The sequence below is a fragment of the Netta rufina genome, assembly GCF_964035555.1.
Source record: "Netta rufina genome assembly, chromosome: 5".
Taxonomy (NCBI): domain Eukaryota; kingdom Metazoa; phylum Chordata; class Aves; order Anseriformes; family Anatidae; genus Netta; species Netta rufina.
The window spans coordinates 7,016,405-7,031,529 of record NC_140128.1 but is presented as its reverse complement, the minus strand read 5'-3'; the positions used below and the strand labels follow the sequence as shown (position 1 = coordinate 7,031,529).

The following is a 15,125-nucleotide window of genomic DNA, read 5'->3' as shown; positions in this document are numbered from 1 at the left end:
GTTATGCAGATGGTGGAAAGTGGTATGAGGAAAGCTGACGTTGTACTAGATAGCTAACAATCAGTTGCTAGTTCAAAAAAAAAAAAGTCGTAAGTGGAAAGGAAAATATAAGAGGCAGTTATGCTCTATAACTTACTGTTACTTCTTCAACTCCTGCATTTTTGTTCTTTAAAATACAGCTTTTTTGGATTATGGCCTATGCACAAGGGCAAAATGTTGAAGTATGCCTCAAAGCCAGCTGCAGAAATGATGCCAACTCTTTCAGACTAAAGCAAACAGAAAAAAACAATGCAAGTCGGAACATAGTGTTGCTAGTATGTACGTGTGCAAATTAAGGTTCAGTGTTGGGGGGAAAAGCTAAAATTTACTCTAAATATAGTAGCAGGTCCTATAGGCTATCTTAGATCTGTATCAGCCTGTGATCCTGGTGACATCCTGTCTCCACGTACGCAGAAGACAGAGAGCGACCTCTTCCTCCTCACTTTGAAACCCCCTTTCCAAGGGAAAGATATTTGGGGTCATAAGCTGTCAGGTATTTGCCCCTCTTGGCCAAGGCCTCGATCAGCATGACAGAGGGTTGGAATTGTGGGGAAAGTTTCAAGGTGCAGACCCTGCAGCGTTGATGTAATGTTAGCTGCTCAAAACTCTGCCCCCTGTGCAGTGCTTCCCATCCAGCCACTGAAGGAAGGGCAACAGTTGTTGAAACAAGGAATGCAACCCCAACCCTGTTTGTTGAGCCAGTCCCACAGAGAAGTCCAAACTGCTACAAGTGTTCAGAGGAGAAAAAGATTGGTACAAGGAAGTTGAACAGTTTTCAGAGAAAATTCCGAATGTTTTAGTAGTTCATGTGGAGTGGTGAATCTTCAGATGAAGGGAGAATTTGTACTAATTTACCTGAACATTGTTTCAGAGCATCACATTCGACAGACTTTTAAAATTACATTTTAAAATATATCTTCAAGTTCCATTTTAAAGATGCAACTCTGAGAAACAGTTAAAATGGTAAAGAATTCATGCACTTTAATAATGTGGCTGATGTTTCAAAGTGTTGGTTTTCTTTTTTTTATTTTTAGTGGATTATGATTGTACATCCTTGTTATTTGAGCTTTTTGTGAGATGTTTATCTGAATTGTCTAATTGTTTTGTTTAATTCCCTTCACCCCCATCTAGGTCTGTCAGGAATATTTGATACCAGTATGCACACCTCTGGAAGTAACACTAAGGAAACTTCAGTTATGAATTTTCTCTCTGCGATCGAGTCTCGTACCGCTCAGGCAGTCTCTTCAGGATCTACCCTTTTGCCACAATTCAGGGCTCCTTCCTGGCAGACAGGTGAAAAGTTTCTCATACAATAAAATTCTCTGACTGTAATTGAATGTTTGAGAGTATTTGAAACAAAAATATCCTACCGGAAAAGGCTGTGTCTTCTGCTTCTTTCCCATCTTGTTATTTAAAGTCTAAAAATCAATGAAATTATATTAATCTCTAAGCAGAAGTTCTAATTGTTGAAAAAGGGTTTAGTTGTACAGGATATAATTTTATCTAACTAGTCAAATTTATTCTCCATCTTTCTGTTTGGAATTAGTCTCACTGACACCATAAGCATATTCACGTAGAGTACCTGTATACCCCAGCAGATGCTTCGTTCTCAAACTCTGTCCCTTGTAGTTCTTCTGTGATAGTACTACTAAAAGGCTGTGGATAGTTCTAGTCCCCTTGTACACAAGTAATAAGCAAGGTGCTCTCAAAAAGAGGGTCTGAGGTGCATTGAAATCAGTGGTTTAATTCACAAATAAACAAACATGCCATCTTCTGTGGCAGACTGCCTGCCTTCTGTAAACTTCCCCATCTGTCAAGCCTTCTGTGCAGAGCAGGAAATTTTGCATATTTTGAGCTTTCTGTAGACAGCCACACCAAGATAAGTGTTGCCACTGCATCTGTGGTAGCATGGAGTTGTGCTTAATCTTATGCAGTGATTGTGTGGCTGTGCAGTGAATCAGATCTATTCAGTGATCTGACAGAAAGCGCTCTTTTTTTTTTCCTTTAGTGGGTTATTTTTCCACTGTATCAGCAAGCTGATCTGCCTCTCTGTGCAGCTGTACGAGGGCTAGTTCTGATTTAGGGGAGGAGGTGTACGGCAGGAAGAGGGAAGTATTGGACAGTCCTTTTATTGATGACTTGCACTTGGTGTGTTAAGTGCGATGTGCAGCTGCGTTCCTTGAAGAAAAAACTGCACAAAAAGTTGAGAAGACCGCATGTGGCTTTTTGTTCACCATGGATAAGAGCAGATACGTGGGAACACAGGTGAAGACGCTACTAGGCTGTCAAACCTTAATAACCAGGGGTGTTTAAGAATTGTGATGAGCCATCCTCACATCAGATTGTCAGCTGGGAAGAAACCTTTTTTCTCTTCGTCCTAGCATTTTCCTCATTGCAGCCTGCCTATCGCAGTGAATTGTGAAGAATGGGGAGACGTGCTGTGGGTCGGGTTTGATGTTGATACCAGTGATTGAGACTTCTCAGTACTCATTACTAAGAACTCATCAGTAAGCCCATTTTCAATACCATCAATTCTCTGAGCTCTCTACTGTCCTTTCATGCTTTTAGTGTTTTTTGGGTTTTTTTGATTTTGTATTCTATAGCCTCTCAAGTATCTTTTGAAAACTTTCTCTTCTATGGACTTTTTTGATGAGGGAAAACAAGTACTCTTTGGTCTTCAGGGTGTCATTCTTGAGATGGATTATAGACTTTGGGTTTTTCTCCAAACCCTGCAATGGCTTTTTTTTTTTTTTTTTTTGGGTTGGGAGTAGGGAGGAGGAACAACATGGTTGTTGTGTTGTCCTACCAAGTCTTCCTTGGATATGTGTGATGTGTTATCCATGTTCTGATTCCATAGGGAAGCCGGGGAGGCTGTTGCACGTACACCTTCCCCATGCTTTTGTCTGTTGCTCTATAAAACTCAAACGTAAAACCCAGCAGTTCTGCCATACTAGTGTGACTTGTCTGCTGTTGAGAAATTAACTGTGTAGTAGGAAGGGCTTAGATGAGAACTGAACATCCACAGCTAAAATAGGCATAAATTGTTCCCCTTCTTTTCCCTCTGAATGCCCCTACCTTTGTGTTAGTGTTAGCTATCAGTAAAAAGGAACCCAATTGTACATGATGTTGCAGTTTTTTTAGAATAGGAAAAGAGGAATTAAAACACTGCTTATGCTTTCTTACTCAGAAAGGCCTTATTGTTGACTTGTGAAAAATACTGTGGCATTCCTTCAGTATCATATCTCTTCGTATCAGTATATGTCTTGAACTGAAAGGGAGAAACAAAGACTTTCTTTGGCAGTTTCATCTGACACTTCCAAAGTCATTTTGTGATTAAGTTGCAGAAGGACTTTATGTATTTTAAAGTGAAAATTGAACATATTACTGAGATATGTCTCAAAACAAGCCTTATTTACTGACAGTTTGTACCAGTGATTTTATTTCTTTTTTGCTTTGCCTATCCTTGTAACTTTTTTAGGGGAAACTGATTCCTTTTCATTTTCCTTTACAGGAAATTCAAGCCTCTCTGAGAATAAATTTGTCTTCATTTACTTTCATAGACTTTAGAAATAGTACGTAAACTTTACCAGTTCCTGTAAGCCTCAGGGTGAAAAACCCTGAAAAATATGGATCGCTGCAGTGAGCCTCAAAGCTTGCAAAGGAGTTTCACAAACTTATTTCGGTTGCAGTAGTATATTCTATTAATAAATGCTGTTTAAGTAGGGATGTGATAGCAATGTCTGGGTGCAAATAAGATTGTATGTTTGAGTTGGATAGTTGTTGTATTGTGTAGATAATTGCTGTCTGAGGGTATTTCGAACTATGGTATTTCACTTAAGAAAACATGTAAATCATATATTTATTTTTTTGTATTCTAAGTTAAAGCCTTCCTTTGAGAATTAAATTCAGCTATTTCATTGTATGCTCTGAAATGCTGTTTCATAAAAAGTGAGTTACACAAGTATTGGTGAGGGTAAATGCAGGAGATGAAATTGCTCTTCTAATTATTAGAATTTTTATTTCGTAATTTTGCCTTTTTACATTATACTTAAAGAATCTAAAGCTTTTGATCAGTTTTCCCTTACTAGTAATTCTTTCTAAATTCAAATAAAACCTAATACAGAGCCTTTGGTTTCAAAGTAGAATTAGTCTTGTATGACTTTTTAATGCAAAATTTGCATCATAAGGGTGTGAGTTATTTTCCCTCAGCAGCTTGCTGGAGGTGTAGAATTTTGAATTCTGGCAGCACTGTACTTCCAGTGGGAAAAGCATCCGCAATGAGTGCCTCCTTTTGCTGAGGAGCGTGTTGATTCTAAAGAAGGTTATACTGATAGATGCTGGAAGAGCTTAATATAAAATAAGTCACAGAAATTCAGTGTTGCAACTTGTAAAGCTCCCTTATGTTCTTTTTCCCTTTACGTTTATTTTTTTTTTTCTCTTCCAGGTATGCATTCCTCAACAGCCACAGAACTATTCGTTACTGGAGCACTGCCAACCTCTGGAACGTTTCCACCAACATCCGCTTTATCAGCATATCAGCATCCCAACACTTTCAGCAGTAGAAACTTTGCTACTACCCCTTCTCTTACTCTTCAAGATACTACTTTCAGTGCTACATCGAATGGCCTCTTAACTACTCATGATCCTCTATTACAGATTAAAACGTCACAAGGCACTGTTCCAACTGCTTTGACATTTGAGCGCCTGGGCAGTTCTGTGTTAAGTACCAGTATACCGCCTCAGTCGTCAACGTATCGTTCTGCTCAAGAATCTGCACCCCATCTTTTGCAACCTCAGTTTAGTTTGTTGCCTTCAACCATTGGAGGAACTCAGCAGGTTTCTCAGGCGTATAGCACATCTGTCTTTACCGGTTCCACTGCTTCTATTGATAGAGCACTTCAGCGAGAATGTAGTGTTATTAAACACCATCAGCGGCCTTCAAGTACTCAGTCTGTTCAGGCTCAACTGACTGTTTCACAGCATTCCTTACACAGCTATTTAACGAGTACAAGTGGAGTTAATTTTCAGGATACATCTAGGCACTCAGCATTATCCTGCAGTCCAGTTGGAGATGTTACTCAGGTGAGCAATGGAGGACCACAGCAGAAGACTTCTCAAGTCACGGTGGAACTTGCTCAGTCTTACACATCTGCAATTCCATCACTTGGTTTTCCACCTGCTTCCACAGCAAAAGTGAAAAACTGTTCCACAAAGCAGCCTCCAAGGTCAACAAAGACCCCCAAACCTCAAAGTGTAGCTCCCACTGTGCAGACGCAAAGCTATGCCAAAACTGCACAGAACCAGAGTTCTGTCATTACAGGCCAAGCACAGATCTATTCTACAGCACAGCTCCCAAGTCTCCTGTCAGTCAGCCAGTCCCAAAATTACGTTTCTTCCCAGTCTCAGAATGTGTCACCCGTCAGTCACTCACAGGATTTCTCATCTAGCAAGATCGAGAAGCTGCCCTCCTTGTACAAAACGTTGACTTTCTCTGGGCAATCGCAAACCATTACTTCTGATAGTCAAACTCTAAGTTACTCCTCAGACGAACAAGTATTGACGTCAGTTCCAAATGAGAACTACTCTGGGCAAACAAGGGAACTTTCTTCGGTCAGCCAATCTCAGAGCTACTCTTCTAGTCACTCTCAGGGTTTATCTCCAGTTAGCCAATCCCAAGTTAGCTTTTCATCTCAATCACAAGTTTTATCAGCTGTTAGTCCTTCAGAGAGCTATTCTTCAGGGCAGTCTTTAACGTTAACATCGCCTTCTCTTCCTTTTTCTGCGTCTCCTCGGATACAGACTCTTCCGGGCTCAAGTCCTAATCAGAGCTATATTTCTTTACATTCTTCTCAGAACTCTCAGTCACAGGAATCCTCCCCGCCACAGTCTCAGAAATTTTTGCCATCTGTGCAGTCTCCTCCTTTTGCATCCCCAGCTCATTCACAGACGCTGCAGAACAACAGGCCTTCCTCAGAAACAAAGTCGTACGTAAAAAGGAAATCTGACTCTAACTTGTATGCTTCGTCAAAACAAGAGGAAGAGCTGTCAATGCAGGATATGCAGGCATTGCAACAGCAGGCTTCTCTTGAATCCTCCACCCAAAGGCTAACTGATGATGAAATCAATGCTCAGGACGGATCCTATAGGGTCTCAAAAGCAGATGACAGATACTCTCAAAGCGTAATCAGAAGTAACTCTCGCCTTGAAGATCAAGTTGTTGGACTTGCTCTTCAAGGAGCAAAAAAAGACGAAAGAATGGTTAATACCGTGGAACAGCTTTCCCAGCACATTGGCCATATCACGAGCCTAAGCCATGACATTAAAAAAACAGCAAACTTAATGCAAACGACACAAGTAAACGTGAGTCCTAAAGAACTGAACCAGCAACATTCTCTTATGCATAAGGTACATGAAAATAAAGGTCATGAACAGCAAGGCCAAGTCATTAGCACGCCACCACAGGTTCAACCTCATGCTTTAAGGCACGGTCATCAGCTGTGTTTGCCCAGTGCACAGGTACTTCTGGAGTCGACCTGTGACTTGCAGATTCTTCATCAGTCAATACTGCAGTCAGGTTTAGGACAAGCAAAGGCATCACCACAAGTGCAAAGAATACAGAGTCCTCAGCAGGTGACGCATCCGTTCCTTCAGATGGATGGCCATATTATTCAAAGTAATGGAGGTCATTCTCAGCAGCAGCTTCACACTCAGAACTCAGAAGTAATGAAAATGGACATTTCTGAGCCCTCAAAACCACTACAGCAACATTTGACGACAAAAGATCATTTTACCCAGACAAATCAACACGATTCAAAAAATCAGTTTGTTTCTCTTAGTTCGATATGTTTCCCAGAATCTATGCTTCTCAGTGACGAGAGGAATATATTATCCAATGTAGATGATATCTTAGCAGCAACGGCGGCAGCCTGTGGAGTGACACCATCTGACTTTGCCAAATCAGCATCTAACGAAGAAGAAATCCAGTCTGTTGAAAGCAGTGAGGAGTCTAAAACGCAGTTCCGATCAATGGATGTAAGACACGTGTCTTCTGCTTTCAGTGCCTCTCCAGTTGGAAAGCCAGCAAGCATAAATAATATTTCTCTGAATGGAGGCCAAATCACTATAAATCTTACACCGGTGTCAGCAATAAAGGCAAAACCTGTGAACCTTGATCAACAACACATTGAAACTTCTGATCAAAATGTACCGACAAGAATGACCTCTCCTGCTCTTGGTCCTGGTCAAGAGGATCAAGAACAAGGTGCTGTTCCAGTGAAGAAACAGTCTAGCATTAGCCACGAATCTGAGGAAGATAATGATGTTCCTGCTGATGGTACACTAAATGCAAGAGAGGCAGATTTTGTTTCTAGTGGTAAGAGTCTAAGTGAAGAAAGTGCTGCTTCAGAGAATGATTTTAATGTGGGTGGTGGTGATGATGGTACAGTAGCAGGTAACCAGTCAAAGGTTAATTCATTGCAGCCGCTGCCTGTGGCCCCAAGCGGAGATGGACCTATTAGTAGGACTGAAGAAGAATGCCAAGACTTAACTCTCGGGAACCTTCAGAAGAAGAAAAGCAAAGGAAAAAGCCAAAACAAAAATGCTGCAGAAGATGACAGTGCAATTCAGAAACAGAACAAAAGGAGCGGACAGTGTAAACGTCAAAATTCGAGGGGAAATGACTCGTGTTTGATGTACTCTTCTCCTGTTTCTGAAAGTTGTTACGATACTTACCAACATCAGGAAAGAATGAGGCAAAAAATTAAAGAAGTTGAAGAAAAGCAACCCGAAGTCAAAACAGGATTTATCGCATCTTTTTTAGACTTTCTGAAGTCTGGGCCTAGGCAACAGTTTTCAGCTCCAGCTGTACGAATGCCAAACAGGACTAGGCGACCAGTTACCCAAATAGTTCGCGGCCCTTGCCTACAACCCTCCACAAAGCCTCAGCCAGCAGCAGCACCTGTAGCTGCCGAGGTCAGTGCGGAAAGTCCAACCAAAAAAGTTGATGAGGAACTCAAGAAGAATTTGGAAACGTTGCCTTCGTTTTCTTCTGATGAAGATGATTCAGTGGGGGGGAACCACGATCTGCAGAAGAGCATCTCCACTGCATTGTCAGCCCTTGATGATACTTCTGACAGAAAGAACAAATCAGGTAAAACAGTTCATGTGAGCGCATACGCTGGAGAGTTGTGTAGCTGATGGGGGGGAAAACGGAAATATTTTAGCTTTCGTTAATTCAGGTAAAGGTCTTGATTTGCTTTGTTTTTAATCCAGCCATAATTAAGAGGTCTGTTCAAAAGTTGTGCTGAGTATGAACTAAACTAGTGTTGTCTTCAGTTGGAAAATGCATACGTAAACTTTTTCATGCTGCTTGGACAGGACTCTTCTAATGCTGAAAAATGACTTTAGCTCGGGCTTGGAAAGATGTGTCTGTTCTCTTCTCTGGTTTAGAATGTGAAGTATGGTTGTCATCCCTAAACCTCAACAAACCACCATGCCCAGTGGTTTTAAATCAGTTTTCAAAGAATTCTAGCAAGAGAACATGTTAATAATTGCCATCAGCAATTGCTAACTTCCTCCTGGGTGGAGATAAGTGTGTGCTTTCTGTGATGCTGGAGCTGCCCAGAATATGTTTGTGAAAGCAATTGTGAAAGCAATTGTTATGCTTGTAAACTAAGCGCTAGTTTAGCTAGCCGTGTCCAAGATGGGAACCACTTGGCTTTGATTTCAGCAGTATTTGTGAGGAGCATTGTGCCCTCGTGTTGAGATACTGCTAACGAAAGAACAAAAGCTGGGAAGGGTTGTTCTGGGCAGGAGGACAGGCAGCAACCACTGATGACAGTGCTAGCTGGTTTTTGATGTATTTGGCTTTTCAGTTTCACTTGTGTCATAGAGCACAGATGTAATACGTTTTCAGTGTTCATAGCTTTTAGCTGATGTTGCTTTGTTTTCTGAAGTATTTGGCATACAGCATATTTTTGCCTGAAGAGATGTTTTCAGCGACATCAGTTTTCTTTGGTGGGCAATTAAAAACTACCTAGTTGATCACACAAGTGTACTAATACATCCAAGAGAGAACCTTGCAATGTAATAAGAGTTTTAAACAAGAAAGCAACATTTTTTTCCCCTAGAAAGCCAAAATGTGGACAGTGCTATGGTTTGAGCCTCTCTTTCTGAATATGTTAACTTTAATAAATCATGTTCTGTGTACAGCTTCCGAAGGAAATATTTCAAAGTTATTGCTGTTGTTGTGTCTACAATGTTATTGTGTCTTCTTTATTGTTCATAAGGATGTAATACTTCCACCAGCAGCTTCATTAACTCGCCTTTCTGTTTTGTTTTATACAAGACTGTACAAAATACAACATGCTTAATAATGGCTTCTTTCCTACATGCTAGTGTTTTTGCAGATTTTCTGGTAATTCCCTCTCCTGTCTGTTTTTGCACATAAGTATGGATTACTTGTGGTTAGTATTAAGTTACTTGTGGTTAGTATGAAGTAGTGTATGTACATTTATCTACTGTTCTGAAGAACATGTAAATATTACTTGGGGAACTAATAGGACTATATCTAATTAAGGCTGTTATAGTCTTTGGTGAACAAATAAAAATAGCATATGTATAATAATGTGATGTTATATATCCAGAAAAAAGTCTTTAATTGCTTAACAATTTTGCTTGAGTTGCTTTAATGAACCTTCACGTGGGGTATGTAATTTTTGTATTGACGCATTAATTTGATATTTATTTTTTTGGATTATTTTTATCAAAAGGTTGCATCTTTTTTCTGTTTTTCAACAATTAAATCATCAGCTAACAATAGTTGTTACACTTCAAAATGGCTATCTTAAATTTGAAGCCAGTTTTCTAAGCAATATTAATAATTACCCTATAGCTTATTTAATTTGATTTTTAGAATAGCAAGTCAATGTAAAAACAATGTTAAAATGTATAAAAATAAATATAATGTATATAAACTGTATGAAAGAGTATAAAGTAATACCTAAAAGGATTCTATTTTTTTCCAGGGGGAAAGAATAATTATTTTGAAAGCTTGGAGTTTCCTTTGGCTCTGGTGCATACAGAAGAATTCCCTTATTTGTTTCATCTCAGTTCTCATTTCTCACCACTGTTAATTATAAAAATTATTAGGATATTTTAATCCCAATCTGAAACTTCCAGTTGCTTTACTACCAGATATAAATGACAAATGTCCAAAAGTCATAGAGCAAATGTTCTCATGTTTCATTTATCTTTCTCTTTCTTTAATTCAATTTATGAAGTCTTTACCTGTCAGCAGACTGGAAACAAGATTCAGTGTTATAAGTTTTTTATTATTGTATTTGTATGGTCACACAATGCACAGCAGTATTCCTGTTGAACGTGTCTGTTAACTATAAAATTGTTTTCTGAGGCATTCATTGTTGTCGTTTCTAGATGGTAAAGGGCTCAAGTTAAATGCAAACAGACGTGTACAGTATTTTGATTTTGTTAATGTTGTGACCAAGGTAAAGCTCCCATTTAACTCTTAAAACAAGTGATTTCAGAAAATTTGCTTTTTATAGGGATTGTAAAAAAAAAAAATAGTTCTCATCTTATGTTGCTAATCCTTGATAACTAAATCTAACTAAAATTTGTTGGTTTTTTTTTTTTTTGCTTCAGAAGCTGAAAAAGTGGCGGTTGTTAATGCTGCTGCCACTACTGCTGTTATAAAGCAGGAATCACCGCAGACGACGGCTCCTGTAGTCAGTATGCAGGAGAAAATGAGTTCAGCCGACCCCTTAAAAGTAGCTCAACAGGATGCTGGGACTTCAGACCAATTAGCAAAAATACAGTCAACCGTTGCAATAGAAGGAAGTACTGATGAGGAGAATACGGACAGTGGAGGAGAGGGCATGTACAGAGAACGTGATGAATTTGTAGTGAAGATTGAAGATATAGAGACACTAAAGGTAATCTCAATGCTTAAGTTGAGTGTAGAACAAAAATCAAACAAAAACACACCAAAAGAGCTCCATGACATCCTCAAAAAACTGCTGAAGGTGGAAAGGCTACGGATTGGTTTTCTGCTCTATTTGCTGCCAAGCTACTTCAAAGGTGTCTTTCTGATGTGGGTTATGAATATGTTTTGAATGTACTTGATCCATTTTATAAGGTGTATATATAATAATGTAAATCTCTGTCCTGGTAACTTCTGTTAGAACTTGGAGTTCCATTTATTTACTTATTTATTATTTGAAGATAGTAGTAGGTTCTCAGGTGTATGGTATTGAAGAAATGGCTCTTGGATTTTTGCAGATGGTCTTGGAATTGTCTTTTTTTCTTTTTTTTTTTTTTTTTTATTTTTTGGAGGAGGTTATTTGCTGTTCTAATCAGAAATGACTTCCATATGGAACCCGTACAGCTCTTTTGAGTTTATGGAAAGGTTCTGTGTTGTCCTTGACTTTTATTTCTTGGGGTCTCTATCTCAAATTCTAGTGCATGTGTGCCTATTCTTGTGCTCCTATCATATCTAGCAGTACTTTTATTTTCAATTTCTGATACTCTTCATTATTTGTCTGTGTTCATCCTCTTGAGCTTAAGCTTTAAATTAATTCATGTAGCTTTATCACATGAGTGTTACCAGCTCTAAAATAAAACATTCCCTTGTCATTTATAAAACTATGCAAATACTGTTATGAGATTTTGAATTTTAATCTTTGTAGTATATATTTCTTCAGTTATTTAAACACTCCTTGGAGAAAGCATCTGTACTCGATTATGTTTTACAAAAAGAAAGTTTTTAAGTTGGTAGTTTGCACGTAGGATTTATAGAGAACTCTTATTCGAGGTAATAATTACAAATCTGTTTTTAACATAATTTATTTCTTAAACTATTTGAATTAAAAAAAAAAATCCAAACTTTTTTTACAGTTAAAGTTGAACAACAAGTATAAACTCTGGTACACTAATTTGAGCGGAACTCGCCTTTTTCACCTTACTGTAAGCATCATGCTGTTATTTCACAGGTAGTGTGGACTTCTGCCACAGAATCTCAAGGAACCTTTCTGCTGCTTGTTGTGATTCTTACATTTGTGTTACCCAAAAAAAAATAAGTAAAACGATTAAAAAAAATATATATAGGGAAAGTGTCATTTTGAAAAATACCGTTTTGTGGCTTGGTTGCGTGGTGCTGTAGTTCTGACATTGCAGCAGAGGTGAAGCTTGTTGGCACAGCTTCATTCCTCTGAAGGTAATATTTGTGGCTCTTAACGCTTATTGTAGTTCATGTAATGCTGTCTTAATGTAAATTACATCCATTAACTAAGGACTTGGAATTTGAATGACCTGTTTCTATTTTATTCCTGGGTAACTTGTTAAAAAAGTAGAATGCACAAACACACATCTGGGAGAAAAACAAGCACCATTATAGGCAAATAATCTTCTGTTCTTACAGGTTGCTTTGCAAACCGGAAAGGAGCCTCCAGCTATTTGGAAAGTACAGAAAGCCTTATTGCAAAAGTTTGTTCCTGAAGTGCGAGATGGACAGAGAGAGTTTGCTGCTACTAACAGTGTGAGTCCAAAAGTTCCTCATGAGGCTTCATGGCAACTAATTTACTTAACGGAAGGCTGAGAAAGAAATCAAAATGTGATTCTGGCATAGCATTCTTGCAAGAAAAAAAAAAAAGTTTGATTTCCTCCTACTCTAAAGTTCTTTCTAAATATATTAAGGGTAGATTCTTGGCTTTCCAGCATGGGTTCTTTCGTATCACTCAGTCTGGGTAAAGGAACAAGTTTTTTCAACTGGAATAAAGTAAATGGGAGCAGGCTTGTGAATCAACTGCTTTCCACTGTGGGAAGGATACTATAGGATAGCATTTCAAGAGGCAGCCATTTGTCAGAGGTAATCTTTTTGCAGTAACATGTGGAAGTGTGGTGTGTTAAATAAAGGGAGAAAATTAATGCCCAAAGTACTTCTTGACTTATTTTCTTGTTTTAAGCATTATTTGGAAATCTGTTGGGGAATCCCTCTTAGGTTATAACTGCTATAGAATAGGTCATCTTTGTATCTTAACAGACTTTTAAACGTTTTTCTTTACTATTTAAATTGTTAAACTGAATAATTCTACTTAACAGAAGCACCTTGTATATTAAATCATAATTTTTTTCTAGTATCTTGGGTATTTTGGGGATGCAAAAACAAAATACAAACGAGTCTATGTGAAGTTCATTGAAAATGCAAACAAGAAGGAATATGTCAGAGTCTGTTCAAAAAAACCACGAAGCAAGCCTGTACAGTCAGCAAGGTATTGTATTTCAGTTTGTTTTTCATTTTGTCATATAGTTTTTGTATTAAGAACATACCTATTTTAATAAACAAGACTCAGAACTCAGTGCTACATTAATTCATCTTTCAGTTGGAAATGCAAAACTGTGTTTTGTTATAAGAAATGAGATATAAATTACTATCAGATCAAGACAATTCTTTACCTGGAATCAGTGGACTGCAATAATCATTCATTTTAGAGATTCTAGGGCTCCACATGCTGTGTCTTTTTCATGCTCTTTTGCACTGTTATTCAGTATGTGGATAGAAGCCTACAGGCATAAAGATTTTTTTTTTGATGTTGTTTTCTCCCATTCCATGCTTTTTGCAGGTTAGGTTTTGTTCTCAAGCCTGGAAACGTAATTTAAAAACAGAAGTTCATTGTTGAAATTGGTTGTTACAATGATTCTTTCCCTTGACATTTATGCTCTTGCACAGTGAGGATATATTTAATTTTCTTACTGTACCTTCCCTACCTGTCAGCCCACTCCAAAAGCCTTATCTCAGTAAATCATTCCTCATAATTCCATATCCATGCCCTGAAATCAATATTCTGGTAGTATTGCTTTTAAACCACCAAACAAAAATGCCTTTTTGGACAGCCAGGTAAAGTACGTAAAGCAAACAGTTATGGTTTTGATGATTCTAGTAAACGCAGTGCTGGTCCTGCAAAATGGAATGACCACGTCTCCCTCAGAGTCCTCTGGGATTTCCTCTGCCACCTTCCTTCTGAGAGTGTTTTCACTGTCACTCACTTGCTAAAGCTTTGCTATTGCATTTTGTTTTGGCATTTGACTGTGCATTTGCAAAGGATTACAGAATCTGCATTACACAAACCTTTTCATGCTTGAATGCTGAGCTCATTATATCTTCCCACATCTTCAGATGCTATCTGAAGCTTTTCTCTTTATATGGCTTTTCAATAATTATAATGTAATGCAGGTATTTTCGTTTGCCATATGTTAGTGGACAATACAGAAAAAAAAAAGTACAGTACTCTTCATTCAGGAAATGACTGGGTCTTGAGCTCCAGTTCTGTACTCTTAGAGAAGGCACTTTTATCCGATAACCAATTTTGTAAAATGATCATGATCTTCTTAAAATTACCTGGAGTTTTGACGATCCCTTTTTTTTGTTTTGGGCTACAGAAGTCTGTTCCAGGACCTGTTCCTCTAGTGCTCTGAAACAATCCTGTCTTTTAGCCAAAACATGATCAAGATTAGCTATCCATACGTTCTCTTTTCAATAATGTTTTTTTTGGCTTTTTTCTGTCTTTCCCTGGTGTTCTTACTGCATATCTTATTGTATGATATTTCTGGAGAGCAGTCACATTCCATCTTGGTTCTTGTTTCACTAAGCTGGATTAATCAAGCTCTTCAGATTTTTCTCTTCTAAGGCAGGCTTTTTCCATTCCTCTAATGATTCTAGTATCTATTGCCTCCACCCATTTCGGTTTGGAATCTGCATTTCTGAGATTTGACTAGAATTACTCACAAATAGCCCAGAAGATACTAACGTTGTTTCTGTAGTACACTTCACTGCTTTCCCATTTGAATGAAGAATCTTGCTTAACACTTCCCAGAAACGTATTTCTCCCACGTTCTCAAAACTGCATTGCATCGATACTTCTCTGGCACCTGGCTACGTCACACTTTTCTTCTGTTGTTTCCAGGAGATGAGCTCTCAGGTCGTGAGAAATCCATGTTGGTTCTAAAATATATATAACTTTGTATTTATGATATTAAATTTCCCGTTTGTTTTCCTGGTTTGAGTGCTGGGTAGA

At 38.3% G+C, this 15,125-nt stretch overlaps 1 protein-coding gene across 1 annotated transcript in view; it reads left to right on the top strand.

The window, feature by feature from the left end:
- The window catches only part of QSER1 (glutamine and serine rich 1), a 42,953-nt gene that overhangs the window by 15,346 nt on the left and 12,482 nt on the right, over positions 1-15,125 (top strand). Inside the window, exons 3-7 of the mRNA XM_084288399.1 lie at positions 1,171-1,332; positions 4,484-8,188; positions 10,699-10,988; positions 12,473-12,589; positions 13,189-13,322. Of these exons, the coding sequence (XP_084144525.1) occupies positions 1,171-1,332; positions 4,484-8,188; positions 10,699-10,988; positions 12,473-12,589; positions 13,189-13,322 (4,408 nt within the window). The remainder of the gene's footprint in view (positions 1-1,170; positions 1,333-4,483; positions 8,189-10,698; positions 10,989-12,472; positions 12,590-13,188; positions 13,323-15,125) is intronic.